This window comes from Muntiacus reevesi, chromosome 2 (genome assembly GCF_963930625.1).
Source record: "Muntiacus reevesi chromosome 2, mMunRee1.1, whole genome shotgun sequence".
Taxonomy (NCBI): Eukaryota; Metazoa; Chordata; class Mammalia; order Artiodactyla; family Cervidae; genus Muntiacus; species Muntiacus reevesi.
The window spans coordinates 251938807-251965478 of record NC_089250.1 but is presented as its reverse complement, the minus strand read 5'-3'; the positions used below and the strand labels follow the sequence as shown (position 1 = coordinate 251965478).

General features: G+C 48.8%; 1 protein-coding gene across 1 annotated transcript in view; it reads left to right on the top strand.

The window, feature by feature from the left end:
* The window catches only part of CALB2 (calbindin 2), a 28618-nt gene extending 2899 nt beyond the window's left edge, over positions 1-25719 (top strand). The window contains exons 2-11 of the mRNA XM_065920549.1: positions 8009-8085; positions 10884-10973; positions 13629-13709; positions 18850-18906; positions 19497-19574; positions 20072-20127; positions 20439-20478; positions 20623-20676; positions 21427-21498; positions 25127-25719. Of these exons, the coding sequence (XP_065776621.1) occupies positions 8009-8085; positions 10884-10973; positions 13629-13709; positions 18850-18906; positions 19497-19574; positions 20072-20127; positions 20439-20478; positions 20623-20676; positions 21427-21498; positions 25127-25243 (722 nt within the window). The 3' untranslated portion in view covers positions 25244-25719. The remainder of the gene's footprint in view (positions 1-8008; positions 8086-10883; positions 10974-13628; positions 13710-18849; positions 18907-19496; positions 19575-20071; positions 20128-20438; positions 20479-20622; positions 20677-21426; positions 21499-25126) is intronic.
* The last annotated feature ends 953 nt before the right edge of the window (positions 25720-26672 follow it).

Genomic DNA, 26672 nt, shown 5'->3' with positions numbered 1-26672 from the left:
TGGAGAAAGGAAGGAACAGGTGTCTGGAGAGGGGGAAACTGGGACTCAAAGAGGCACCATTCTTTTCACAATACCACATCACAAAGTGAGAGGGTGGGGGACCCAGGAATCCTCTCCTAGTTCCCCTCCCCACTCCTCCTCAGTGGCCAACCAAGGTCATGCACTTGGAAGGGTTCGGGTGTCATCTCTCAAAGGCAGAGGTAAAGAAGACAGCAGCCAAGCGCACTCTGTGAGCCTGGCTGAGCAACCTTTACGTGCCCTACATGACTGAGTCCAGAAACTGTTTCCTGGTCACTTCTTTGTCAGAACCTTTCTCGCTGTGCAAGATTCAGGCTTCAGAGAGATGCCCAATTCCAAGCTGATGCTGGCCTGTCTGTGGTTCTGACCACCTGGCCAGCAGGCTCCTATTCTGCTGACCATCAGGAGGGGGTCTGTGAGGAGCCAAGATCTGCCCTTGGCCTTTGCTACTCTTTGGAAGCCGATGCAAGTGTGGGGATACTTTCTCTCCCAGAGGCCATCAGACATTCACAGGTCAACGCAGGGAATCCCACTCATCCCAAGAAGCATCCTACAAGGATATACTCATGCATATGCTTAAAGCTATATGAACACACGGGTCTATTACCAAGTTCTTTGGGATACTGAACTTTTGAGAAAGAATGTGCTTCCCTAGGGAAGAGGAAAATAAATCCTCTAATCTATACAGTGGAATATTATACGACCAATGGGACTGAGATGGGGCTTTTATACTGACATGGAAAAACATCCAAGATGTATTACCGACATTTTTTTTTTAATTGCAGCATGACACTATTATAGTATGAGCCCATTTTCACTATTAATGAAACAAGTATGATGGAAAATATTAGAATGAACATAACAACAGTGGTCTTCTCTGCAGAGCAGGTGATGTCAAAGTAAAAGGCATTTTCTTTAACTTTTGATGTTAATTTCCATAGTGTTTTACAAGAGCCTGTGTTTCTTGTATAATTAGCAAAGTAATAAAAAGAGTCAAGAAGAAAATAATTTTATGGGCACTGCCCCCCAAAAGAAATACATCTCTCTCTCCAGGTGCGGGCCTCTGTCCAGAGTTTTCTAGGCCTCTGTCTGCCTCCAGATGGCCCTGATGATGCGGGAGGCTCTCAAAGCCTCGCACAGGGCCTGAGCCTTGTTTCATATGGTGTGGCCACAAGGACTGAAAATTGCTGACAGGGAGGACCTCCAAGAACTAAGGAAGGCCCTGCCTGGTCTTCTCACCTCTCTCCACAGGGGTAGGAACAGAAGCATCCTCCCAGCCCACCCCCTACGGGGAACACTGGCCGACCGGCCAGCCGGAGAGGGGCCAGGCCAGCTCTCGGTCACCGAAGAGCGTGTGTCCCTGATGGGGAAGCTGAGGAAAGCTGAAGAGCAGTGCCTCTCAGAGGCGGAGAGGGGCCTGGGCAGCTTGCACTGGGATTCTCAATGAAGAAGGCTTTTGAAATACTGAAAAGAAGACCTCTGTGCATAAAATAGGGCTTCCCAGGTGGCTCAGACAGTAAAGAATCTGCCTGCATAGCAGGTGGCCTAGGTTCTATCCCTGGGTTGGGGAGATCCCCTTGAGCAGAGCATGGCAACCCACTCCAGTGATCTTGCCTGGAGAATCCCCGTGGACAGAGGAGCCTGGCAGGCTGGAGTCCACGGGGTCACAAAGTGTCGGACACGACTGAGCAACTAAACGCAGCACAGTGTATAGAAGAGATAGCTAATGAGAACCTACTGTCGATCACAGGGGATTTTACCCAATGCTCTGCGGTAACCTCAGTGGGAAGGAAATCTAAAAACGGGTGGATGTATGTGTAACTGATGCACTTTGCCGCACAGCAGACGGTAATACAACAATGTAAAGCAACTATACTCCAATGAAACTCGATAAAAAGGAAAAGAAGACTTGCCCAGAAAGGGTTGCAGAGTATCCTGTCCCTAGGCGTTTACACAAACACGACGGCTGCTACAGTGCCACACGACTGTGCTATTCACGAGCTGATCGTAGGATTTATAAAAATGACTGCTTCTTTTTTTTTTTTAATTTTATTTTATTAGTTGGAGGCCAATTACTTCACAACATTTCAGTGGGTTTTGACATACATTGACACGAATCAGCCATAGAGTTATACGTAGTCCCCATCCCGATTCCCCCTCCCCCCTCCCCCTCCACCCGACTCCTCTGGGTCCTCCCAGAGGTCCTCCTCAGGCCCGAGCACTCGTCTCATGCATCTCACCTGGGCTAGTGATCTCTTTCACCATAGATAATATACATGCTGATCTTTTGAAACATCCCACCCTCACCTTCTCCCACAGAGTTCAAAAGTCTGTTCTGTACTTCTGTGTTTCTTTTTCTGTTTTGCATATAGGGTTATCGTTACCATCTTTCTAAATTCCATATATATGTGTTAGTATGCTGTAATGTTCTTTATCTTTCTGGCTTACTTCACTCTGTATAATGGGCTCGCAGATGACATGATCCTCTACATAGAAAACCCTAAAGACTCTTCCAGAAAATTACTAGAGCTAATCAATGAATATAGTAAAGTTGCAGGATATAAAATTGACTGCTTCTTGGAATGTTAAGTCAGAGGGGTCTGATACCAGCAGGGAGCCAGCACTGTCTGAAGGTGGTTTTCTTTTAACCCTGTTGTCATTTCTCTGTGGGGTCCACGTGTCCCATTTGTGCCTGAGGTCAGGATTTGAGGTTCTTTGGGAGCAGTGTCCTGCCCCACCTGAGCAAGCCCTAAGAATAAGGCCCCCACCCCAGCTCCGCTTTCACCCCCAAGTCCCCCGTTTGTTTTGCCTACAGCGCCCTTTGGTGTGGATGTCCACAGCGTGCCAACCCCGCACAGGATGCCCTTTGTGTGGACTCGTGCCCCGTGGCCCAACCTCTCCCAAGGTGATGGTGCCAGCCGAGTGGGGAGGCAGCTGTGTCTGAGAAGAGCCAGGGCTCCCCAGGGAGGCAGCTATGGGGACGTTTGCACAAACAAGACACTTCAGCCTGCCCCGCCTCACCAGGGCAGCCATCAGCGATCCCGCATCCCTGCCCTGCTCGCCTTGTTTATCTCCCTCTAGACTTGAGTCGTTTCAGTAGCTGAGCCCCTGGGGGAGGTTTCCAGGGCCAAGGAGGCCTCTCGGGGAAATCTCTTCTAGTACCCAGGGAGCCAGAATTAATAGAGCAGGCGAGCGGCTCTTCAAGAACGGAGCCTCTCCAGCTCTGACCCACGGGGCTGTCCTGGCGGATTGCATCAGACCCCACCTCTGCCCAGCCAGTCCCAGCCGGGGCCTCTGGCTTCGGCCCTCTGCCTCCCCTCCTCTCTCGCCCAATCTGTCCCATCCTTCTGGCCTCCACCCCTGGGAGCTGGCCCAGTATTAGGCTGCCAGATGTCCACAGGTTTGGGGGACCCGACTCCAGAGCCAGTGTTCCAGAAGCAGCTCAGCACAGAAATACAGATAAAGTCAAGTGTCGGAATATTCACCCAGAAGCTGTGCACACTGGGTTCTTCCCCCAGGAGCCTGTGGGAGATGTGTGTCTGTGTCTGTCTGTCTGCGTAAGACTGACAGAGAGAGAAACCAAAACAAAACAGAGATATGGACAGAGGTTGTCCCTGGAGCAAGTCAAAGGGAAACAGGCTGTAAGCTGTGGTTCAGTCTCTTTCCCCTCAAACCCCCTCTCTCTAACATGAGGTCCACAGCACCTGTCTGCTTACCTGGCAGGGTCCTGAAGACCAGATGGGACAGGAATTGGAGAGCTCTTTAAATGGTGTACACCGTGCAAAGGCGTATTATTAATACTGGGGCATAGCCAGAGAAAGCCCATTTCCTGCCACAAAGGGTGAGATGTGTCCCAAAGAAAACCGGGGCTGAGGGTAGAGGGTTACTTGCCCTTTCATAAATTTGAGCTCCTGACAGGGAGCCAGGAGGCATGGCCTTCTGGATGCTTTCTTGGGCAGCTAACTTGAAACTGCCTAACTGTCCTCCTTGATTTCCTTGAACAGAAGGAACACAGAATAATACAGATTGGTGAGCACTCACCGCCACGGCCCCAGGTCCATGCTTCTCAAACCGGAGCAGACAGGAGGGCTGGTTCAAGAGCACATTTTCGGGCCTCACTGCCAACAATCCTGATTCAGCCAGTCTGGGGTTGGTTAGAAATCTGCATGTCTAATAAGCTCCCAGGTGATACTGACATCATCAGGCCCTGATCACTCTCTGAATAGTGCTGGTCAAGGCCACTCTTGTCAAAAGAGGCGCTGTCACTTAAAATGAAACCCTGGCTACCACCTCGGGGTTCACGCCAGCCCTCCACCTCAACTTCAAAGGTGAACCAAAGGCCTGAACCTCACCCAAAGGCATGGCCTCTCTAGGGAGAAGGGCTCACATTCAAACGCAGTGGTTCTCAAATGTTCGCGCTCCTGTGTTGTTAAAATGCAGATTCTGATCAGCAGGTCTGGGGTGGGGCCTGGGATTCTGCGTTTCTAACAAGCTCACATAATTCCAGTGTTCCATTCCATAGACCACACTTTAACGTCAAGCTCTCATACTCCAGATCTGCCAAATTAGAACTTCCATTCTAACAAGCTCCCTGGGTAATTCTTACATACTTTAAAATTTGAGACAGGCCGCTCTAAAGCAGTCCTTAATCCTGACTACACCTCACAGTTGCCCAGAGAGCTTTGAAAACATGCCAACAAGACACCCCCACCCCATTAAATCAGGAGCTCTGGGGGGTGGGGTCCAGGCAATGGTGCTGGTTTAATAGCTCTCTGGGTGATTCTAATACCTAGCCTCAGCTGAGAACCAGGATTCTGAAGCTGAGCAGTAATGCTGCAACTCTTTGGGCCAAAGGGTATATAGCCATGGATTGGTTGGAAGACCTTAAGAGCACAGAGCATAAAATAATGCTTTTAATTTATGTGAGATTTTATGTTTTCCAGAATGCTGTCACAGCTTTGTGTTGTATGGGTGTCACAATGACTCTATAAAGTTAAAAAAAAAAGCATAAGTAGTTTTGAGCATAAACAGTTACAGCCGTTTTAGAGATCAAGAAAGATCAAGAGTTCAGAGAGACTGACTGGCTCAACATCACAGAAATGGTGATGGACTTAGATGGACTTAAAGCTCTTACTCAGGCTCCTCTTACCCTTCAACTCTCAGAAAATCTGTATACACAAATGTCAGTGAGAAACAAACCTCTTTCCACCGTGGGCAGGGCATTCTTCAGTCAAGGTTTTCCAAGTGTCCTGGTCAGATTAACTGTAAAGAAGTGCTGACTCGCTTCAAAATTTGGGGAAACCGAGGTAGGGTGGTGATGATCAATGGTAGCCACGCTAGAATGAGGAAGGAGGCAGGGTCCCTGGCTCCACCCAGCCCCCTTGTCCACAGGGTGTGGCCTGATATGGAGATTAGAAGGGATGGTTGTTGTGTTAACCACATCCTTATCAATGCCAATCCACAAGATCTGTGGGGTGGCCAGCCAGTCCACCCCCATATAAGATGGTCATAGGAAAAGCAAACCCCCTGCCTAGTGCCGAAGTCCTCTCTGGAAGCTGGTAGGCCAACCTGTCCCCTCCTCCCGCCTTGGATAACCGGTGCCTCCTGCCTGATGGGCAAGGAGTCGCTCTGAGGGAAGCCAGGGTAGCGGAGGTCCTCCCCCGCGCCCCCACCCCGATGATGGAAGATGCCTCATCTGCCCCCTGCAGCCTACCTAACCTCCGCTCCTCACCCTCTGCCTTCAGCTGGTAGATACCTCTGTTCTTGTGTGGCTCCCTCACCCCAGGAGACCGTTAAATGCTCTTGGGGAACAGGCCTATATCCAAACTTGGCTATAGTTCCCACAATGCTGGACTTGTTATTCAGTTTAAAAAAACACAAAGGCTGTGGAACTGAACCACATTTCGGTCCCTCTGCTCAGAATGAGGTGCTGGTGGCAAGAGGGGTCGTGCAGCCCCCTGCCAGCCAGGTTGCACAAGTCAGACTCAAGGAGGAGTTTCCTTCCACGGGGGCGCTGGCCGGCTCCCGGCCCCCTCCTGCCTCTGCCAGTAGCCGGGGTTTCTCAGCGAGGCCTTCCCGCCCGCGCTGTCAAAGCAGCCCCACAGTTACTTCAGCCTCCTCCTAGTACACTCATGAAACAGACTCACAGGCAGACTCGCACGTCCATCCAGCCCTGGGCCAGCCCACCTCTGAGGCCTCTGCCACATTGAACCCCAGTGCACGCTCACTGCGAGCTCCACACACACCACCACCACCCCACTCCAGCCTCAGCCTCGGGCTTCTCCTGGACCCAGAGGTGAGCTCAGCTTCCTGCCTGAGAAACGTAAGAACAGCCAGATCACGGCAGGGAGCGACCCAGGGAGACAAAAAGTACTGGTTCCTCCAACTCGGAGTCACTGTCCACTGGGTACTGCCTTTTTGTCTAGAAAGCCCTTGGCCCGCCCCCTTTCCACCGCCCCACTCCAGCCGGCCTCGCTGGCAGTAGGCACGCACTCGTGAAATTCCAGCTCTCCTAAGAAGCTTTGCAGAACATCCTAGAAGAAAGATGACCACTCTAGCCTAAGGGAAAAAGGTGAACTCAAATCTTTCCCCACCACGCACTACCCCCCCGCCCACAGTTACAATCATATCTTTTCCCTGTAGATAAAAATACATAATTTATCTCACATGAAGCCCTCCATACACTCTCCATATTGTGGCATTTTTCCTACTAGAGGGCGCCAGTAAGGTTACTTATTATCATGGGGCACTGGAGGGGAGGCTGGGAAGATCATACACTCCCACCCTGACATCTCCCTCCACCCTCCCAAAAGCCCCCACCAAGGTCAGGGTAAATATGTCTTCTTTATTCTCTTTGTTTAGTTTGCAACTCCATAGGCCCTTGACACAAGCTACCACCTCCCTTTCCTTTTCAAGTTGAATACTCTCTATGAGAAACTTCCTCAACTGCTTTAGTTCAGATTTGGAACTTGACCTTTAGCCAGTGGTTTCCAAATCTTGCTATAGGCATGAAAATCACTTGGGGAGCTTTTTAAAGCATCGGGTGCCCCCATCCCATGGGATAGACACCCTGCCTTTCTCCTTCCACTCTTCCCTCTGCATCAGTTTCCTGGAGCTGCCATAACAAAGTACAGCAAACTGGGTGGCTTAAAACAGCAGAAATCTCTTCTCTGACAGTTCTGGAGGCTCAAAGCCCAAAACCAAGGTGTAGGCAGGGTTGGGTCCAGGCTCTGAGGGGTAACATGTTCCATGTCCCTCTCCTGGCTTCTGGTAGTGGCTAGCAACCCACAGCACCCCTGAGTTTGGAGATGTACCACTCTGATCTCTGCCTCTCTTCACGTGGCCTCCTTTCCTGAGTATCTCTTTGTGTATTCACATGGACTTCTTTTAAGGACACCAGTCACTGGATGATCTAGTCCTAGTCGCTAGTATGATCTCATCTTAACTAATTATGTATGCAAAGACACTATTTCCAAATAAGGTCACATTCTGAGTTCCAGGTGGACAATCTTCAATTCAGCATAGCCTCCAACTTGAGTATACCAGAGACTCAAGTTCTGCCTCTGACCCAATCCACCTTGGTGACCAGGGCTTGCCATCCGCCCACAAACCTTGAGGCTGATGACCTGTTGTCCCCTGTTAGAGCTCCAGCTCCTGCTGCTTGCCCAGCTGGCTACGGATGGACAGCTGCCAGCCCCTGCTCCCTCTGCCGGCGTGGTCCTGACGCTGGCCCCTCCCAGTGTTTTCTGACTACTAAACCTATACTCTAAAGATAACACCGTTATTAATCCTGGATTTCTATGGTTGCGAATGCCTGGAGGACAGGACCCGCATCCCTAACAGTCCAGGGTTGGCCCAGACACCTGCTTGATGACCAGTGAGGAGAACAAATTCTCCATGAAGCCCCCGACTTCCCCACCCCACCCACTGTAAATCTTACTATTTAGCTTGGAGATTCATTGAGGTTTTTTTTTCTTTGCTATCTTTGCAGGAAATGGATATATTGAAGGTAAAGAGTTAGAAAACTTTTTCCAAGAATTGGAGAAAGCAAGAAAAGGCTCTGGCATGGTAAGCCGTCCCCTCTCCCATTGCTTGGAATTTCCTGTCATCCTGACCATGACTTTGAGCATTATCTGTCCCAGGGCATGCATGCCATCAGCAGCCTGACATCTCTCGTCTTGACCCTTAGAGTTTTTCTTTTATTTGAAAAGATTTTTAAAATTGATATACTCCCTAAAAAGGGTACCTTACCTCACTATCCTTGAGTATCTGGAATTGAGGGGTGTTCATGGGTACCATAGGTTGATAAATACCCCCAAAACTGCAAAATTTTGTGTGTCTATAAACATTATTTTTTCCCAGGGAAGAGTCCATAGCCTACCTAATATACTTAGAGGGGTCATGACTCAAGATTGGATGCCTAGGGGGTTTCCAGTGCCTTTATTCAAGACTAGAGTTTCTCAGCCTGAGCACTACTAATATTTGGGGTATACGACTCTTTATCATGAGGGGCTGTCCTGGACATTGTAGGATGATTAGCAGCATCCCTGGCCTCTACCCATGTGATCCTGGTAGCACCCCTCCAAACTGTGACAATCAAGTGTCTCCAGACACTGCTAATATCCCCTTCAGGGGATGCAGAATTGTCCCCACTTAAGAACCACTGTTCTAGACCAACCAAGGCTGGAACCTCAGCAGGACTTAGAGGAGAATGGAGGATTGCTCCAAAGCAGTATCTGAGCTGGATCGCACTGGCTCATTTGTGCAGGTGTCAGACTGCCCTTCATGGCCTGGCGTGACTCCAAATCACACCCCAGCGCCTTAATGGCAGGTACCTTGTTCCTCCTGGTGCCAGCCTGGCACTACTGACCACTAAAGCCTTCTAGGGGGCGTCCAACAGATTGAAAAGGTAAGGTGACTGGAGCTAGTCCATTGTGACTCTTACATCTGGTTCTCAAATATATGGAGTCAGACCAACTTCCTCCCACCAGCTCCTGTGGGTCTTTTCACGGGAGGGTCTCTCCATTCTCCCCTTATGCATGTCTGCTGGCTAATCTACTGCTTATTAGCAAGTCTTCATGGAACCTTTGGGAGATGAGTTACAAGCCCACTGGTGAGCACTCGGTTCTGAGCTCGGCAGTGGGCCCCAGTGAGGACGATGTCCAAGAGATGGGCTTAAGTGGTGGAGGTGATTCATGGGTTTGTTTATCAACAGTCCTCTATCACTCCTCATTACTAGGATAATGAAGCCCAGATCATGGAAAACACAGGCTTCTCAGCTGGTCCTGGGATCATGAGGTAGATGGAGGAATGTGATTTTATGAAGTGCTTCAAATCTGAAATCCTTCTCTTAGTCATTCCCTTCCTCAGATGGCATCAGGGGTGATTTTCAAGTCTGTCAACAACACTCTCAATTAACATCATCCTGGACTGGTTCTCAGAGCAGCTGTTACATGGCAGGAAAAATGCTGGTCTTGGAAACGGGAATAATGAGTTCACATTCTGGCTATACTAACTGGTGACCTCAGGAGAAGCCACTGCATCTCAGCCTCCATTTGTGTGTAAAACAGACAGGTTACTAGCTTCATGGGGATTGCTGTGAAATGCAAATAGGGTAAATAGACCCTTACTTGTGATAAGGGTCTAGCATCATTCCATGCACATCTGTAAATGTAAAGCAATAAATATTGATAAACACATATTGGCAAATTGAGACCAGTCCCAAAGGTTAAAGGGAAAAAAAAAAAAAAAAGACAATAGAAGGGATTCAGAAAAAACTGTAAGAATTGGTAGAATTCTTACAGGCCTAATCCTAGGAAACACACATCCACTAGAAAACCTTCAGTGAAACAAAGTAAAGGCATCAAATGCCTAAACAAGTCATTGTTGATTAAGGATAAGGAAGAGCTTGTTAACGCAAATAATCAATCAGCAGAACCCCAAACCAAGAGAAGCTCTGAGAACTTCAAGAAGGGCTTAAATTTAAGTTAGGTGATGATGGCCCAACAGAACTTTTGAAGTGCTATGCTTTTTAGTAGTCACACTCATCTAGTGGACTATTTAAATGACCCCTCAGCTAATATAGACTTTCTCTTCACATTCTTCCTGGCCTAAAATCACAGTAAAAAGCATTGCAGAATTGCCAGTTAGTCTTTAAAGAAGAAAACAAGCAATTCCCCTTGCTCTGGTGGAGTACCTAGAACCTACTGGTGGGGCTTGCAATAAGCTGGGCTTATTAGAAGCTGCCTCAGTAAAATGTTGGGACCTGAGTTCTCACATCTGCAATGGGAATAAATCCTCACCCTTCTGACAGACTTATCGTTTACTCCATTCCAAAGGCAGAGGTGTGTTTACCTATGTGGTGCACAGAATCTCCACATGTCCTGTTCCCCTTTGAAAATTCTGTGACTGAGCCTCAAAGAGGGCTTCCCAGGTGGCACAGGCAGGTAAAGAACCTGCCTGCCAAGGCAGGAGATAGAAGAGACGCGGGTTCAATCCCCTGGTCAGGAAGATCCCCTGGAGGAGGGCACGGCAACCCACTCCAGTATTCTTGCCTGGAGAATCCCATGGATAGAGGAGCCTGGCGGGCTACGGTCCACAGGGTCACAAAGAGTCAGACACAGCTGAAGCACCTTAGCAGGCATGCACAAGCCTCAAAGAAGAGAACACTGAAAAGGAAGGACCCTGAAAAGGAAAGAATACAGCCTTGATTACTCAGACCACTGGGTCAGCCCAGTTGCACACAGGTTCAACCTGCATATCTGGGGTGCAAAATAACTCCCCATCATTGCCTCACCAAAAGGGTGAGAGATCCCTGGTTTGAAGGGGACCTAGTGGCAAAATCAGTCCCCTTTGTCTTTCTGCAGGTATCAAAGAGTGACAACTTAGGGGAGAAGATGAAGGAATTCATGCAGAAATATGACAAGAACTCAGATGGGAAAATTGAAATGGCGGAGGTGAGTCCTAATGTCTAAGCTGCTTATAGTTATCAGACCTGAGTCCTAGCTGCTAAGAGCTACGTGGGAAGGGTCATCAGTTGCTTGTATCTTTCCCATGCACCAGCATCCTTCCAGGAGTCTGATGAGGTGGTGGTCTTAAAGCCCCTAGCACTCAGGCTGATCAAAGAGAACAGATGGAACTTTTTCTTTGTCTCCCAAAGAAAGAGGAACAAACATTGGCCTAGGACAGGGATAAAGAACTTTAATGCTCTCAGGGTCCAACAGGCACTGTAAATGTGTGATGAACTTAAGACAGAAAACAGGGTGAGGACTGCAGAGTAGGACAGTTCATGCCCCACCTGAAGGCATCCAAAGGAGGGTGTGTGTGTATATAATTTACATATGTAGTATGTATAACATAATATATTTATATATATTTACACACACATTTATATATGCATATTGATATGCATAGATATACATATTGCTAAAAGATAAACTGAGGCATATTAAAATTTTTAAGAGTTTCTTTAAGCAAAAATCAATTCAAATGGGGCAGGACCAACCTGAAATAGTTAGGAACACTCTACCAACAGAAGCTAAGGGAGACTTCTATAAAGAAGAGACAGTAGCAAACAAAGAAGTTCTTTGACTGGTTATAGCCTAAGTGGCTCCATTACTTGGGGAAGCCTAGTTGGCTATTTTGGTTGGTTGATTAGATTTTGGTTTGCTTATGTAGGCTACTAAGGCATTAAGGCCACCTCAGTCTTCCTGTTTAACGATGGCAGAGGAGCCTGGAGGGCTACAGTCCATGGGGCCGCAAAGAGTCGGACACAACTGAGCCAGTGGCACTTTCACTTTTCATATGCACACTTAGACACACACATACACGTGTGCACACGTGTGCAGGCCTAACCAAACTCTTCAGGAAGTCAGTTTGCAACCCGTGGTCAAGTGATCCAGAGTGACAGCTGGGCACACAGAGGACAGAGTTCTTCTGGGGTGGACTGGTTACCATGGTGCCTCAGGTCAGTGCCCCAGAAGCAGATACTGAGACAGAGATTCAAGTGGGCAGGACTTCAAGAGCAGGGAAGACAGCGCAGCAGGAAGGGGCAGAGGAAGAAGCCAAGCAAGGGTGTGGTCTCAGCTGATCGCATGGGGGGCTCTGGAGGGCGGACTGTGCCACCGAGCTGGTCCTACCTTGAAGTGAGGGGTAGTAGGGTGGTCCTGTGAACCCCTATGTCAGTCAGGTATTGGATGCAGGCTGCCCCCTCCAGGATGGGGGTTGGAGGGGAGGATGGCTGGGGCAGCCCGTTTGGTGAAGGGCAGTTCTCCTGCAGGGGGCAGCTATGAGCCCCTAGCTCACAGCCTTCTCAGCCGCTGAGGGATGGCCCGCCAGCCTAGTTAAAGGTGGTCTGCCAAAGGCACGGAGACCATCCACTACAGATGCCTAAAGTGCAGGTGTCGGAACATCGTGACTCAAGTGGGCTTAAACCAGGGGTCAGCAGGCTTCTTCTGTAAAGACACAGACTGTGGTCAATGTTTCAGAGTTTGCAGCCTGTACAGTCTCTGTCATGACTCCTCGGCTCTGCCACTGTGGCACAGAAACCACCCAAGCAGTATGTAAATAAATGGGCCCTGCTGTGCTCCAACACAAGTTTCTTTACAGAAAGAGGTAAAGCAATTTGAGATGAGTGGTTACTAGTACACAGAGGACTCTTTTGGGGGTGATGGAGAGCCAGATTTGGCTCATGGGCTGTAATATACAGACTCCTGGCTTAAACTGTGAGAGACTCCTAAGGAGAAAGTCCATGAGAAGGGCTGGTGGGTGGTGAAAGAGGCCAGGTCTCCAGCCTGGCTTCTCTGCAGTTCTCCTGGTTCTGTTCTCTGGCTCACAACAGCTTCATCCCCAGGCTGGACAGGAAAGCTAGCTACAGCAGTTCCAGGCATCACATCCAGATGCAGAAAGGGCCCACCTCACTGGTCCCTGATAAAAGCAAGGAAACCTTTCCCAGCAGTGCCCTCCGCAGACCTCCCCTCACATTTCATTGGCCAGGACTAGGTCACTCCTACCCAAAAGCCAATCACTGGCCAGGGAAATGAGATTATTACATTTAACTGAGATTGATTAGGATTTGCCTGTGACTCCTGAATACTGGGAGCAGAGAAGGTGAGGGGTGGGGGGGCACAACCTGCATTTTTTAAAAAACCAGATTTGTGTGCAGTATAATTTATATACAGTAAGCCACATCAATTTGAACTGTAAAATTCCATGAGCTTAGACAGCTGTATACAGCTGCAATCAAAATACAGCATCTCCATCACCCCCAAAAGGGTCCTCTGAGCACCAGCAAATTACCCATCTCAGATTGCTTTGCATTTTCTAGAATTGTGTATCTATGGAATCACTAAGTATTCCTTTGAGTCCTAATACATGCATTTTAAAGTGGCACCACTTTTGATCCCTCTAGCTACTCATACCCAGAGGGTTGGGGTCACTCAGAAGCGCTTCTTAGAAAATCCTCCTTCCCCTTTAAAGGGCTGCCAGCCCCTATTCTCAAGGAAAGCAGCAAAAATGGAACAACATGTGGCCCCCACGCTGCCTTGCACTGGCTGCTCTCCGACCTTCCCTGGCGGGGCTGTAATGTCACTGTCCCTCTCTGATCCCCGCAGCTGGCACAGATCCTGCCGACCGAGGAGAACTTCCTTCTGTGCTTCAGGCAGCACGTGGGCTCCAGCACTGAGTTTATGGAGGTGAGACCAAGGCGCTGCCTTCTCTCTTGCACACTGGGGCCTGCCTTTCTCTCATGTTCAGAGGCAGGCCCCCCCAATGCCTAGTGATGGTCTCTGGAAGACACCAAACCCCTTCTGAGTAGCTCAGCTACTCAAGGTGTGGTCTGTGGACCAGGAGCATCAGTGTCGCCATGACCTGGGTGCTTGTTAGAAATGCAGAGTCCTGACCCACTGAATCAGAATCTACATTTTAACAAAATCCCCAGGTGATGTGCGTGCACACTAAAGTGTGGAGGATATGGTGAGAAGTAAGCTTGGGTAAAGTACCTTTTTGCTTCCCTTGTGTGGTTCAGCTGGTAAAGAATCCACCTGCAATGCAGGAGACCTGGGTTCGATCCCCAGGTTAGGAAGATCCCCTGGAGAAGGGAAAGGCTAACCCACTCCAGTACTCTGACCTGGAGAATTTCATGTACTGTATAGTCCATGGGGTCTCAAAGAGTCGGACACGACTGAGCGACTTTCACTTCACTTCACTTCAAAGTACGTTTGGGAAATCATGTGTACACACTGCTTCCCATTTGGGTATTTGCCATAGATATTTGCATATTACAGGCTCTGAGAAATCCTGCAGTAAACAGCCTGGGTTATTCAGTTTGCTTCTAGAATCCTTCATGTTTTCTTCTCACTCGATAGCATTAGTGTTCCTGGAATTCAGAGTTCCAAGAAGCATTCTTGGAAAGGATGGATTCAGCCACCATTCTAAAACTGAAAAAGGCCAGTGAGAATTCCAGTTTCCAGTATCTTCCAGGCTTGATCTTTGACTGTGGTCATGGCTTCACTGTCCATCTTCAAAGTGGACATGGTCATCTCTGCAGTAGGGATTCTTTGAGAACCTCATGTGAACAAGACAACGAAACTCAAGTGTCTTCTGAGTAATATTCAACCAATAGATTGAACCATGAGAAACTGCTCATATTTAATCATTCTTTATTTACAAAAATTGGAAATTCCTTATATTTTAACCAAATATATTACTAATCCAACAAACTACCAAATATTTTCTGCTATTTTTCTGGGGCTCTGCACCCTAGCCACTCAACGTATGTGTCCATCAGGGTGAGATTCAACTCGTCCCCTCATCATCCCAACACACACACACACACTCTCTGCCTGCTGTGATAACTAACTGACTGGCCTTCAACACAACTGCAGTTGCCATTTGTCATGTCAAATCCATTTCCAGCCACCGGTAATCTCCTGTCTGTGATTCACTGCTTAAAAATGACTGGAGAGCCAGTCCAGAGACACACATGGCAGAGAGATCCCCACACGGATGGAAAGTCAGTTAGAAATCATGGATTCTCAGGGTAGAAGACTCATTTTTTTAAGTGGCAGCATGCCCAAGCATTAGATATGGGTTTAAAGGATTAGATATGGTGCTTTAAAGGATTTTCTCCATTTTTTTTCAAGATGGCAAAATTCCATAAGCTAGTAATTTGACATGCTGGATTCTGTTCTTAGCCCCCGCCTTGCCTGTCTAGAAGGAGAAGTCGCATATACATAGAACTTGTGGGGGGGGGGGCTACTTTTGTGAGTGGCAATTTTCTGTCTATAGAAAAGGGGCTCCCCTAGTGGTCTAGTGGTTAAGACTCTGGTTCCACCGAAGGGGCACAGGTTCCATCCCTGGTCAGAGAGTTAAGATCCCACCTGTCACACCGTGTGGCCAAAAAAGAGAAAAGAAAAGGGAGCATTTATACCTGATTGTTCCTTTCTTGATAGGGAGGCAGCCAGAGATTGGCTCTGTTCCACTTATATGATCAGGAAAATGGGGATGATAGCTTACAGGGTATGGAGACGCTTAAAGAGGAGCAAAACAAAACCCACCCCCCCCCCCTACTGCCCCTAAATCATCAGTGGTTTCTTTCTGTGTAGTTGACATGGTTCCATGTTTTACCTGTCTTTGTCCTTTAAGCTAAGCCCAGCATAACAACTGATCCCCACCCTATCCCACAAGTTTCCTGGAACCCCACTGCCTTACAGGACCATCCCCTCCTGGGGCTGTCCATTGGTTCCATCTTTGTCAGCAGGAAACCTGAAATGGCCCCTCTGTGGCCCCGAAAGCCTTGTGCTCTCAGATGGTTTCCATCCCACTGCTCAGAACAACATTTTAATTTCTGATTTTAGTGACACCTCAGGATTTCTTTGAGATTTCACGAAGCCCAGGTCTCTTGAACTCTTCTCCTTGAATGGGAAGAGAATAATGACCCACTGATGGCAGAGCACAAAGAGCTGGAAGGGAAGAGAAGTCCGGCATGGGGTCACGGGGCTGGGGCGGGTCCAGGGAGCGGAGGCAGACCTGCTGGACGCTCTCACTCTGAAGGCAGCTGAATATTTTGCTTTCTGTGAGAACTGGGGTCCCTTCAGGTTATCCTCTCCTCAGGTTATCCCCTCCAGGCAATTTGTGGGGGCATCTGTCTTTTCTCCCAGTCAAGACTCAACCTAGAAACCAAATTCTAATGCACTCAATGCATGCAGGTGGTTGGTGAAGTCATATTTGAAAATCTGCACATATTTCTTTGTGCTTAACTCAAGGGTGGGCTTTCTGAGCATGAGACGGAATATTTTGATGAAACTGGGCATTTTTTCCCCAAAGAAAGTTCTCTTCTCAAGTCAAAAGCTATCTATCCAAGTTTTACATAGAATAAGTCTACGAGCAACATAACTTCCTAAAAAACCAGGATGAAATTTTTTGAGCCACTACTATACCAAAGAGTTGGACACAATTGAGCAACTGAACAAGACAAGACTATACCATGAGAGTCACAGCCTAGTTTGGTAGTATGGAAGAAAGATCCTCACACACCTCACAATAAGAGGGGGACATGCCATAGACAGATGCATGTGTGGTACATACATACAATGGAATATCACTCAGCCATAAAACAAAAAGAAATTATGCCCTTTGCAGCTACATGGATGGAGAAAGAGATTATCATACTAACTGAAGTCAGTCAGAAAGACAAATACCATATGATATCACTTACACGTGGAATATAAAATATGACACAAATGAACTTATCTATGAAAGGGAAACAGACTCACAGACTCAGAAAACAGACTTGCGGTCACCAAGGAGGAGGTGAGGGGGGCAAGCATGGATTGGGATTAGCAGATGCAAACTGTTATATACAGAATAGGTAAACCATACAACATTAGTCCTGCTATATAGCACAGGGAACTGTATTTATTATCCTCTGATAAAACCATAATAGAAAAAAACATGAGAAAGAATATATATATATACACACATATGTATAACTGAATCACGATGCTGTACACCAAAACTAACACAACATTTTAAATAAACTATAATGAAAAAAAATTTTTTTAAGTGGAAGGCATGATGTGGAGGACTTACGGATGCAGGAGATCAAATCTGGGAAAAGAATGAGTCCCTGCTGACTCTCAGAAAATCAAGTGTTACTGATGTCTAGGTGTGCTATTTGGGGCTAGAGGAGAGGGGAATGAAAATTAAGGGAAGAAAACTTGAAAGAAAATCTAAGAACTATGGTCAGGCACCAAAACAGACCAAAGTTTAGGGAAATAGAGTTCTCTTGGCCTTTTGTCACAGATACACCCACTTCCACCACCACCACCCCTCATCATGGTATTCCCTCCTCCCCACCAGATGGCTTGAGTTTCAGGACAGTTGCACTCAGGACCAGATTCTTTCAGGACCACTGTATTAGTTACCTATTGCTATGTTAACAAATTACCCCCCAAAATTTACCACCCTAAGGCAACAAACATTTTATCATCTCTCAGTTTCTGGGGAAATTTGGTAAAGCTCAGCCAGGTGGCTCTGGCTCAGAGTCAGGATGTCAGCAGGGCAGCAGACATCTGAAGGCCTGACTGGGGCTGGAAGATGCGCCTCCGGGATGGCAGTCCCGTGCGGCTGCTGGCAAGAGGCCTCAGGTCCTCACTACATGCATCTTTCTACGGGGCTGCTTGAGTGTCCTTACAACATGGCACCTGGCTTCCTCCAGGGCAAGAACAAGAAGGCAGCCTCGCTGTCTTTGTGACTTAGTCTTGGAAGCCACAACTGCCACATCTGCCACCTTCTATTCACTACAAGTGGGTCACTGAGTTCAGTCCACTTTCAAGGAGACGGGAATTAGGGAGGTGAAGAATTTATGGACATTTTAAAACCATTCCAACTGTTCTTCCTTGTTTCTCCTGTGTACTGTCTGCTGCTGCTCAGATGGACAGAACAGAGAGGAGAGAGGTGGTCAGACCCCTATCACCTGCTGAAGCTCTGTTTCCCTTTGATCCTCCAGATGCTGTGGTCAGCAGGCAGTTCTCTGGTTTCTCACAGGGACCCAACGCATGTACCGAATAACTGGGACTCAGATCAGAGCCCAGAACCAGTAATGGAGCAAAATCTGGGGAGGGACTGACTGTCCAGGCCTAGGTCATATGTCTACCTCTGAAGATTGGTCCGCCCTTCTTGAACCACGTGTACTGAGCATGAGAGAGGGGTAGTTTCCTAAAAAACAAAGGAGGGGGGATGATTTTTATCAGAAAGTTGGGGGAGTGGCCTTGGGATAGTCTAAACAAACTGATTACACTACCAATTCTGTTCCATCCTCAGATGTGGCTGTCACAGGCATCGTGATGAGGGGTAGAGGACATAGTACAGCGAAGAGTAACCAAAATCTGTTTCTGCCCCTTCCAGAGGGGTCTTAGCCTTGCCCCCAGTGCCCATGCAGAGAATGAAAGGCTTCCAGAACAGTCAAAGGACACTCAATATACCCCCAACAAAAATAGGATCCACAGATCCTAGTGCTAGTCCTGGTAAAATCTGCCTGGCTGGTATCTAAGAAAACCATAACCCTGGTTACAAGATGATCATGAAGCCAGTTAGAGTAGGGAGACCCTGTCCCAGCAGGTTTTTTTTCCTCCTCTATGTGACCTTGGCCAAGACACTTGCCCTTGTTTCTTCATCTGCAACATGGAAGGCACTGGGCTAAACCATCTCAATGTCCCCATCCCAGTGATATTCTTGAATATCAAGACCCAGCCTGTCTTGTTAAAGGGAGATGGAGGGAAGCTTATAGGTGTGGATAAATCTTTGTGAATAGGTTGACAATTCCCGTTGCAGGCTTGGCGGAAGTATGACACAGACAGAAGCGGCTACATTGAAGCCAATGAGCTCAAGGTAGGATGGGCCTTGTCAGGGAGGGTGTGGAAAGGTGGAGCATGGGCCTGAGGCCCAAGTGGTGGTGGGCTTAAGGAACCTGGGGAGGGAGGAGATGTTGGGTGAGGAAGTTGCGTGTGTGGCCTGATCAGGAACACTCAGGCCTGACTCTGAATGGCTGCACATATTCAGCCATGTGAAATCGGCAACAGGGTCACAGAGTACAACCAGCTCACGCTCCTCAGCACATCGGCGCCCAGAACAGGCATCGTCAAAGCACTCCAGCAGTTTGGCCTTCTGGCTTGTACGTCTGCCAAACTCCTCTAGACCCAGGGATCTCCAGGCATGACTTAGCATGTGTTCTGGGCTCTCCAAGGAGCCAGAGCCAGTTTCTACCACCTGTCCAATGGGATGAGGTTGCATTTAGCAGCTCCTGCGTCCTTTGGGGCTACTCCACAAGCATTAAGGGGTGAGGGAATTATGAGGGCTGCAAGCTATGCAAATGATGGGCTTCAGAAAACAAGATCGAGTGACTGTCTGAAGGAACAAGTGAGTGAGTCAGGGGCAAAGAGACTGAGTCAGGAGCTCTGAAGAGGCCTTTCATATTCCAGGGATTCCTGTCTGATCTGCTGAAGAAGGCGAACCGACGATATGATGAACCCAAGCTCCAAGAGTACACCCAAACCATAGTGAGTGGCCAGAGCACAGGACATGGGACCCAAATCGGTGGGATCTGGGGTTTGCGGGGTCATTAGTTGGCTGATTCTTCAGGCCAGGGAGAAGTGACTCCCAGCGGCAGCTGGCAAAAGGGATGTCAGTTCATGGCCCCAGCACCTTCTCTATGAGGTTCCCACTCAGCCAGATGCTCCTGGGCCAGAGTAGGACCAGAGCATCTGTCTGTGTGACAGCCTCCACAGCTCCAGGAGAGGGTAAACCTGGAGAGGGGGGCCTTCAGTGTTGGCCTGTGTCCTCTGCAGCCCTGTCCCTCCGAAAGGGGAGAGGAGAGCCATGACCACGTCCCTGCTGATTTAGCCCACGCTGCCCCCTGCCTCCAGGCGACCGCAGAGGACGCATGAGCATGCTCGGCCATGCTCCCCCCTCTCCAGTACAGGGGATGGCGGGTCAAGGCCTCACATGAGCGAAGGTCAAAGCAAATAATCCAAGCACCACTTTCTGTCCCCAACAGCTACGGATGTTTGACTTGAACGGGGATGGCAAGCTGGGCCTCTCGGAGATGTCCCGGTAAGTGCCTGTCCTCACTCCCCCCAGCATCACTTTTCACAAGACCCTGGCAGATAGCCCCTGTGCTACCGTTCCATCGCCAAGATCAACCAGTGGGGAAAGTGACAGGTCAGGTGTCCCGAAGCTCAAAGTTAGATCAAATAGTGATCATCATCACCTCAACGTTCCGTCTCCCTCTTTTTTGAACCTTCCTCTGAAGTGCTCAGAAATCATTTCTGTAACTACAGATGCTACTTCTGCATCCCCCCAGGTCCTAGTTGTTCCTATCTCTGCTCTGTCTCCTAATTACTGCTCTAACATTATCTTTCCAGACTCTTGCCTGTACAGGAAAACTTCCTGCTTAAATTTCAGGTAAAAGAGTGACTTTGCTTTTCTTCGATTACGCCCTTCCCCTCGTCCCACTGAGCTCACCCTTCCTCAAAACACACACACACACACACACACACACACACTGCAGGGCTTTGGCTTCTGTCTTTAATACCTTGGGCCTTCTAGGGCATGAAGCTGACCTCGGAGGAGTTCAACGCGATCTTCACATTTTATGACAAGGTAAGATAGAGGACAGTGTGGATGGAAAAGCAGGAGGCCCATCCCAGTCACCCCACCACCACCAGAATGCTCACCTTGGTCCTCAGAAGTAAACAAGCTGTGCGAGCAGTGGTCTGGGCCATGCAGTTCCTTCCTGTCCCTTTGGATTCCCTGCAGCATATTCCCTGAGAAGATTAATGTCCTTAACAACGTGTGGCTTGTGGGACCCAAGGTTTTGGTTCCTTCAAAGTACAGGAGAGAATAGCTTGTGGACGGGAAGAGGGTCAGGCCCAGGTCTAGGATGCGATTACACTGTTGGGGCCCAGAGGCAGGAGGTGATCAGTACTGCTCCCCCGGTGCCACCTTGCTGTTCTTCTAGGAAGTGGGGAGTGAGAGGCCCTCTGTACCATTCTCACCCCCTCAGCTGCCCTTGCCTGGGTGACTCCAGTGGTTTTCCTTAGAACTCCAGGTCTGGGGTAAATAGCCCCATGTTACCCTGACATATTATTGTGGGATTCAACACCCAGCAAGTTAGCAAAATGCTTCTTGAATCTCATATACATTTTCAACGCAAATGTAAAATACCGGAAGGGAAGGTTACCAACAGTTTGCCCTGGGCCCTCACATTGCTGCAGTGACTGGCAAAGTCAGAAGTGACATGTTATTTGGGCACCTCTTTTGCTCAGAGTAAAGACCCTCAGCAAGGCTAGACTCTGGTCAGGGGTTGGCATGAGTTTTGAGGCTCTGTACTGACCCTTGGCTCCCTTCCAGGACGGAAGTGGCTACATTGATGAGAACGAACTGGATGCCCTCCTGAAGGATCTGTATGAGAAAAACAAGAAGGTGAGGGGCTGAGCCCAGAGGTGGGGTGCTGTCATGGAGGTGGTGTGGAAGTGGGAAGGCCGGCCAAGGGGCACCTGCTCCCCTCTGATCACCCCTAACAAGGCAAAAGCAGTTTTTTGGGTTCTTTTCATGGTTGATTTTTTTTTTAAGTACACACACCAAAGTGTGCTGCCATAACCACTTTTAAGTGTTCAGTTCAGAGGCATCGAGTACACTCAGCGTTCTGCAACCATCCCCACCATCCAGCACTCTTTTTGTCTTCCCAGAATTTAAGTCTGTACCCAGTAAATGATAACTCCCCCTTGCTGCCTCCCCCCCCAGCCCCTGGCACCATTCTATATTCCGTCTCTGTGAATCTCACCGCTCTAGATACTTCATACAAGTGGGGTTATGCAGCATTTGTCTTTCCATGTCTGGCTTATTTCACTTCATGTAACTTCCTCAAGGTTCATCCATGTTGTAGTATGTGTCACAATTTCCCTCCTTTTTAAGACTGAGTAACGTGGTGTGACTATCCCACATTTTATCTGTTTGTCCACAGACAGACACGTGGATTGCCCCCACCTACTGACTGATGTAAACAATGTGGCTATGAGGCCATGGCAGTTTTGATGTGGCACACTTCTTGGAAGTGTCAGTCCCGCGGCAATAAAAATAAAAAAAAAAACACAGACTTTTTACACTAGGAGAGATTTGGAAGAGCAAGGCCAGTGGGAGTTGAGAGTATTCTGAATTGACTCTAGAATCTTGAGCTGGGGAAAGGGCTAACAGAAGTCCCTGACAAATGTGTCCCCTGGAAAGAAAGGCTGGGAACTGAACTCCATTACTTTGCCGGGTCATGTTGCCTCTTGAGCAGTCCCCAGGGGCTCATCTTGGTGCCCAGGATGGGTGAACACATGCAGAAGAGGAACCAGGAGACAAGTCTTGGCAGCGTCTTCCTCCACCTCCTGGAAAATGTCTTTCTCTGAGCAAATAGCTTTTTTGCTGCTTTCTTTAATTAGATGATGAGTGATCTATAATTCCCTGCGTTGTCTAACTGCCTGGGCAGTCAGGCAAGAACTAAATTTAACTCCTAATTTTGGGGAAAAAAATTCATCGTGGCTGCTGAGTCTATCTGTCTCCCTTTCCAATTGTCTTCTGACCTCTTTATCTCTATCCTGAATATCATCCTTCATTTCTTTCACCCTGTTTATTTTTTTTAATGTTACCTATAATTGCTTTTTGAAAGAGGCAAAAAATAAATTATGTGCAAATACTTCCTAGGAAGAAGGAACCACTCATCACGTGCTTGAACTTGGCAAACTTTTTTCTGCTACCAAACTCTAGGAGAAAATTGTTTGGGTATCCTTATGTGTTCAAGGGATGTTGGGCATCATAATGAAAAATATGCTTAACTGTAATTGGAATAATGAGGCAAAGTTTTTCTCCATATGACCCTACTTTATGCCTGAGGCTGATAGGCCTTGAGGGCAGGCATTAAATCTTGGGAGAGACCTGAATTTCCTGGTCATCATCTAACTAGGGTCTTCCTTGATTCCCACAAAGACAACAATGTGGCTACACAGCTTGACTTTCTGAGATGTGCAAACAAACAAACAAAAAAAGTCAGGTGTTGTGGTTAAAAAAAACTCTGAAGGTTACAGAACAAGGATATTAATAAAGTTGTTTACCTGGGAACCTTCCACCAGTACTAAGCTCCAGACTTAGCACATGGAGATCAAGAGAAGGAATCAGTAGAGAGAGCTATATGCCTGTAAATAACCTGAGTTGGGAAGGAAACGACCATTTTTAGGTGAACCCTCATGGCAGATGCGCATGTCATTTTGATGGTGCCTACATGGGCGGCCAATCGGTTTCTGAGCAGATTAATGTCTGAGGCTCCTGCAGGACAGGCTGATGGGCTCAAACGCTGACATGTTCTTAGTTAGCATTCCTGAGACAACTGCAACCTGCTAAAGCCTTCCCCAGCTTCACACAATGCTTCTAGACATAGAAAGGAAGCAGCCTCCTCCCTCCATTCTGCTGGAACTCCTCAGGCCATGCTGAATCAGAGGATTTTCTCAGGCTCATGGCTGATATAGGGGGTCCCTTCCTTGGCTCCTGATTGAGGGATAGGTCGCTCAGGCACACCTCAGTGTTATGGACTAGGTGACATTTCCAGGAACTTCACAACTTTAGGGAAGTTAGAGATGTTTGCAAAGTGCCTTGGGACTGGGTGGTAGCACAAACCCAGAAATCAGTCGTGTGAGGAGATGTCACCAAAGAATGCAATAAAAGACTGACCCTCAAGCACTGAGTACAGGTGAGCCAGGTAAAGAATTACACAGCCTTCAGGACTCAGAGGACTAAGACTGTTCATGGCTGTAGGGTTGGTTCCAGCCTTTAGCCAGTCCCTTAGTCTTCACACCTCAGTTTTCTCGTGGGGATAATGACCCATTAGCCTAGAACTATTAAAAAAAAAAAAAAGATCTGTCAACAGGTTCAATACAAGAGGAAGTGGAGGAGAAAGGAAGGAAGGAAGGAGGGGAGGAGGAAGAAAAGTGTAGAAGGGAAGAAGGAGGGAAGGAAAAAGAAAACTGCTTAAGTGATTTTCCAATGATGATGACCGTGCTGTATTTCAGTACTACTGGCTATTTGCATCCAAAGTCACACAAGGCTTATCAGCCGCTGGTGTTCTGTTTAGTGCTGGCGTCCAAAGTCCCATGGACAGAGGGGCCTGGCAGGCTACAGTCCATGGGGCCTCAGAGGGCCGGACACGACTGGAGGACTATCACTTTCAGTTTTCCATTTTGTATGAGACCGTGGGTCACCTGTCTTAGAGCCTCTGAAGGCCTCAAGGTGCCAGGGAGCGAGAAGTAGGCTGGCAGGCTTTGCCACTGGAGGAGAGGGGAATTAGAATTCCTTGTCCCGCTGGGTGCAGCTTAGGGCAAAGGCAAAACCATGGCGTTTCCCTGGCATTCTCTTTCTCAGCCAACAGGACCCAGCGGACTGAGTGAACGGAGGCCCAGTGAGGTAGAGGAATTTAGCGAAGCTGTATGTAGATAATGACCAGTGTCAACAGCTGCTGTGTGGAGCACATGCTGAGTGTCAGGGACTGTGCTCGATGCTGTTTACATTCATTTCTCATCTAATCATTGTAACTCCTCAGCGAGGCAGACTTATTCCTGGACCGATTTTACAGATAAGGCAGCTGAGACTTAGAAAAGGCTGAATACTGTCCCCAACGCAATGCAGCTAGTAAGTGAAATGGACAGCATTCTAACCCAGGGCTTGGGCTTCCCTGGTGGCTCAGAGGTTAAAGCATCTGCCCGCAATGCGGGAGACCTGGGTTCGATCCCTGAATCAGGAAGATCCCCTGGAGAAGGAAATGGCAACCCACTCCAGTGTTCTTGCCTGGAGAATCCCATGGACAGAGGTGCCTGGTGGGCTACAGTCCATGGGGTCGCAAAGAGTTGGACTTCACTTTCTGACCCAAAGCCCATGCTCGGTATGCCTCTTGGCTACTTGCACTGAGATGGGATAAGGGAAAGGTTTTGGCGAATGAACATTTTGGGGAGAGGGGTGGTGGCTGGGGGGGGGGGGGCGCCTTCCCCTATACCTGCTCTTACCCTCTCCCTCTGTCTCCTAGGAAATGAACATCCAACAGCTCACCAGCTACAGAAAGAGCGTCATGTCCTTGGCTGAGGCGGGGAAGCTCTACCGCAAGGACCTGGAGATTGTCCTCTGCAGTGAGCCCCCCCTGTAAAACAGGGGATGGGGGCTGCTTCACCACCTCCCCCTCAAACCTGCCCCTGCTGCCCTGCCACTGCCTCCCAGACCCAGAGATCCTGAGCGTCCCCGTGACTGTCCCTGCCACCTGCACACACCAGCCAGCAGAGCAGGAGAAAATGGAGAAATGGAGAAGGGGCTGCTGCCGGGCCCCCTGGAGCCCCCCGCAGCCCCACCCCGGCTGAGCGGGCACAGCTGTGTGTGCAGGCGGGCACCAACCTCGTGGGAGGTGGGCGGGGGCACGGGCGGGGGGTCCCTGGTTCTCCTTGCTGTGATGCATGAGCTCATTCGCTGTATCATTTAGACGTCCATGTCCAACAGAGTGGGCCCTCTTCTCTGCCTCTCCCCCATGCCGCCAGCCACCCCCACGCCCCAGGCCCACTGCCCCACCTCGCTAATGGTGTAGCTGCCTCTCAGAGCTCCTTCCTTGTTCGTGGTGGGTGTCAGCCTCGTCCTTTTCCTGATGCAGCGTGCTCCTTGTCCCTTTGGGTTTCTTGTTTACCAAAGAAGAGTTTACAGACAATAAAATGTTCTCCTGTGGAAGCTCTCCCAGTTCTCGCCAAGTGGTCAACTTTCTCTCTACAGCCAACTCTTGACAAAGAGAGAGCCTGTTCTCAAGTGAGTGGGGAGGCTGGAGGGAACCGCCCAGCTGGGGTGTAAGCACTGGAAGCAAAGACCCCAGGACTCTGGGCTTGCCCTTGCCACGCACCACCTGCTCTCCATCAACCTCTTGTTTTTCTGCTCCGTGTTTGTTCCCAGGTTTCTGAGATCATAACAGCCGTTATCAGCTCACTGCAAATTTACTAAATGCCAGGTACTGTGCAAAACAGTTCACCTGCAGTATCTCTCAGTCCCTGGAGAGGGGTGCTGTGACTATCTCCACTGAACAGATAAGGAAAACTCAAGCTTAAAGAGGTTAAGTAACGAGCCCCATGTCTCAAGGCCAGTTGGCAGCGCAGAGCCAGGGTATGACTCCTGAGCATCGGATCCACATTTTTTTTAATAGGCCATGCTGCATGTCTTGCAGGATCTTAGTTCCTTGACTGGGGATTGAATTCATGTCCCTGTCAGTGGAGCATGGAGTTCTGACCACTGGACCACCAGGGAAGTCTCTTCACAATAGGGCTACCATAGTCTGTGGGAACAGTGGGACTAGGTGACCCCTGAGTAGGGGTGAGCTCCACCCAGGAGTTCCAGACACCAAAAACTTAACTTCTCCCCATAAAATGCAATTTACCCCACAACAGCACATCAGGTGCCCCAGGGTCAGCATGGCCTTTGGGTGCAGAGAACTCTTTGGGATCTCAGAATAGAGAGGTGTGTGTGTGTGTGTGTGTGTGTGTGTGTGTGACATCAGGTGCCCCAGGGTCAGCATGGCCTTTGGGTGCAGAGAACTCTTTGGGATC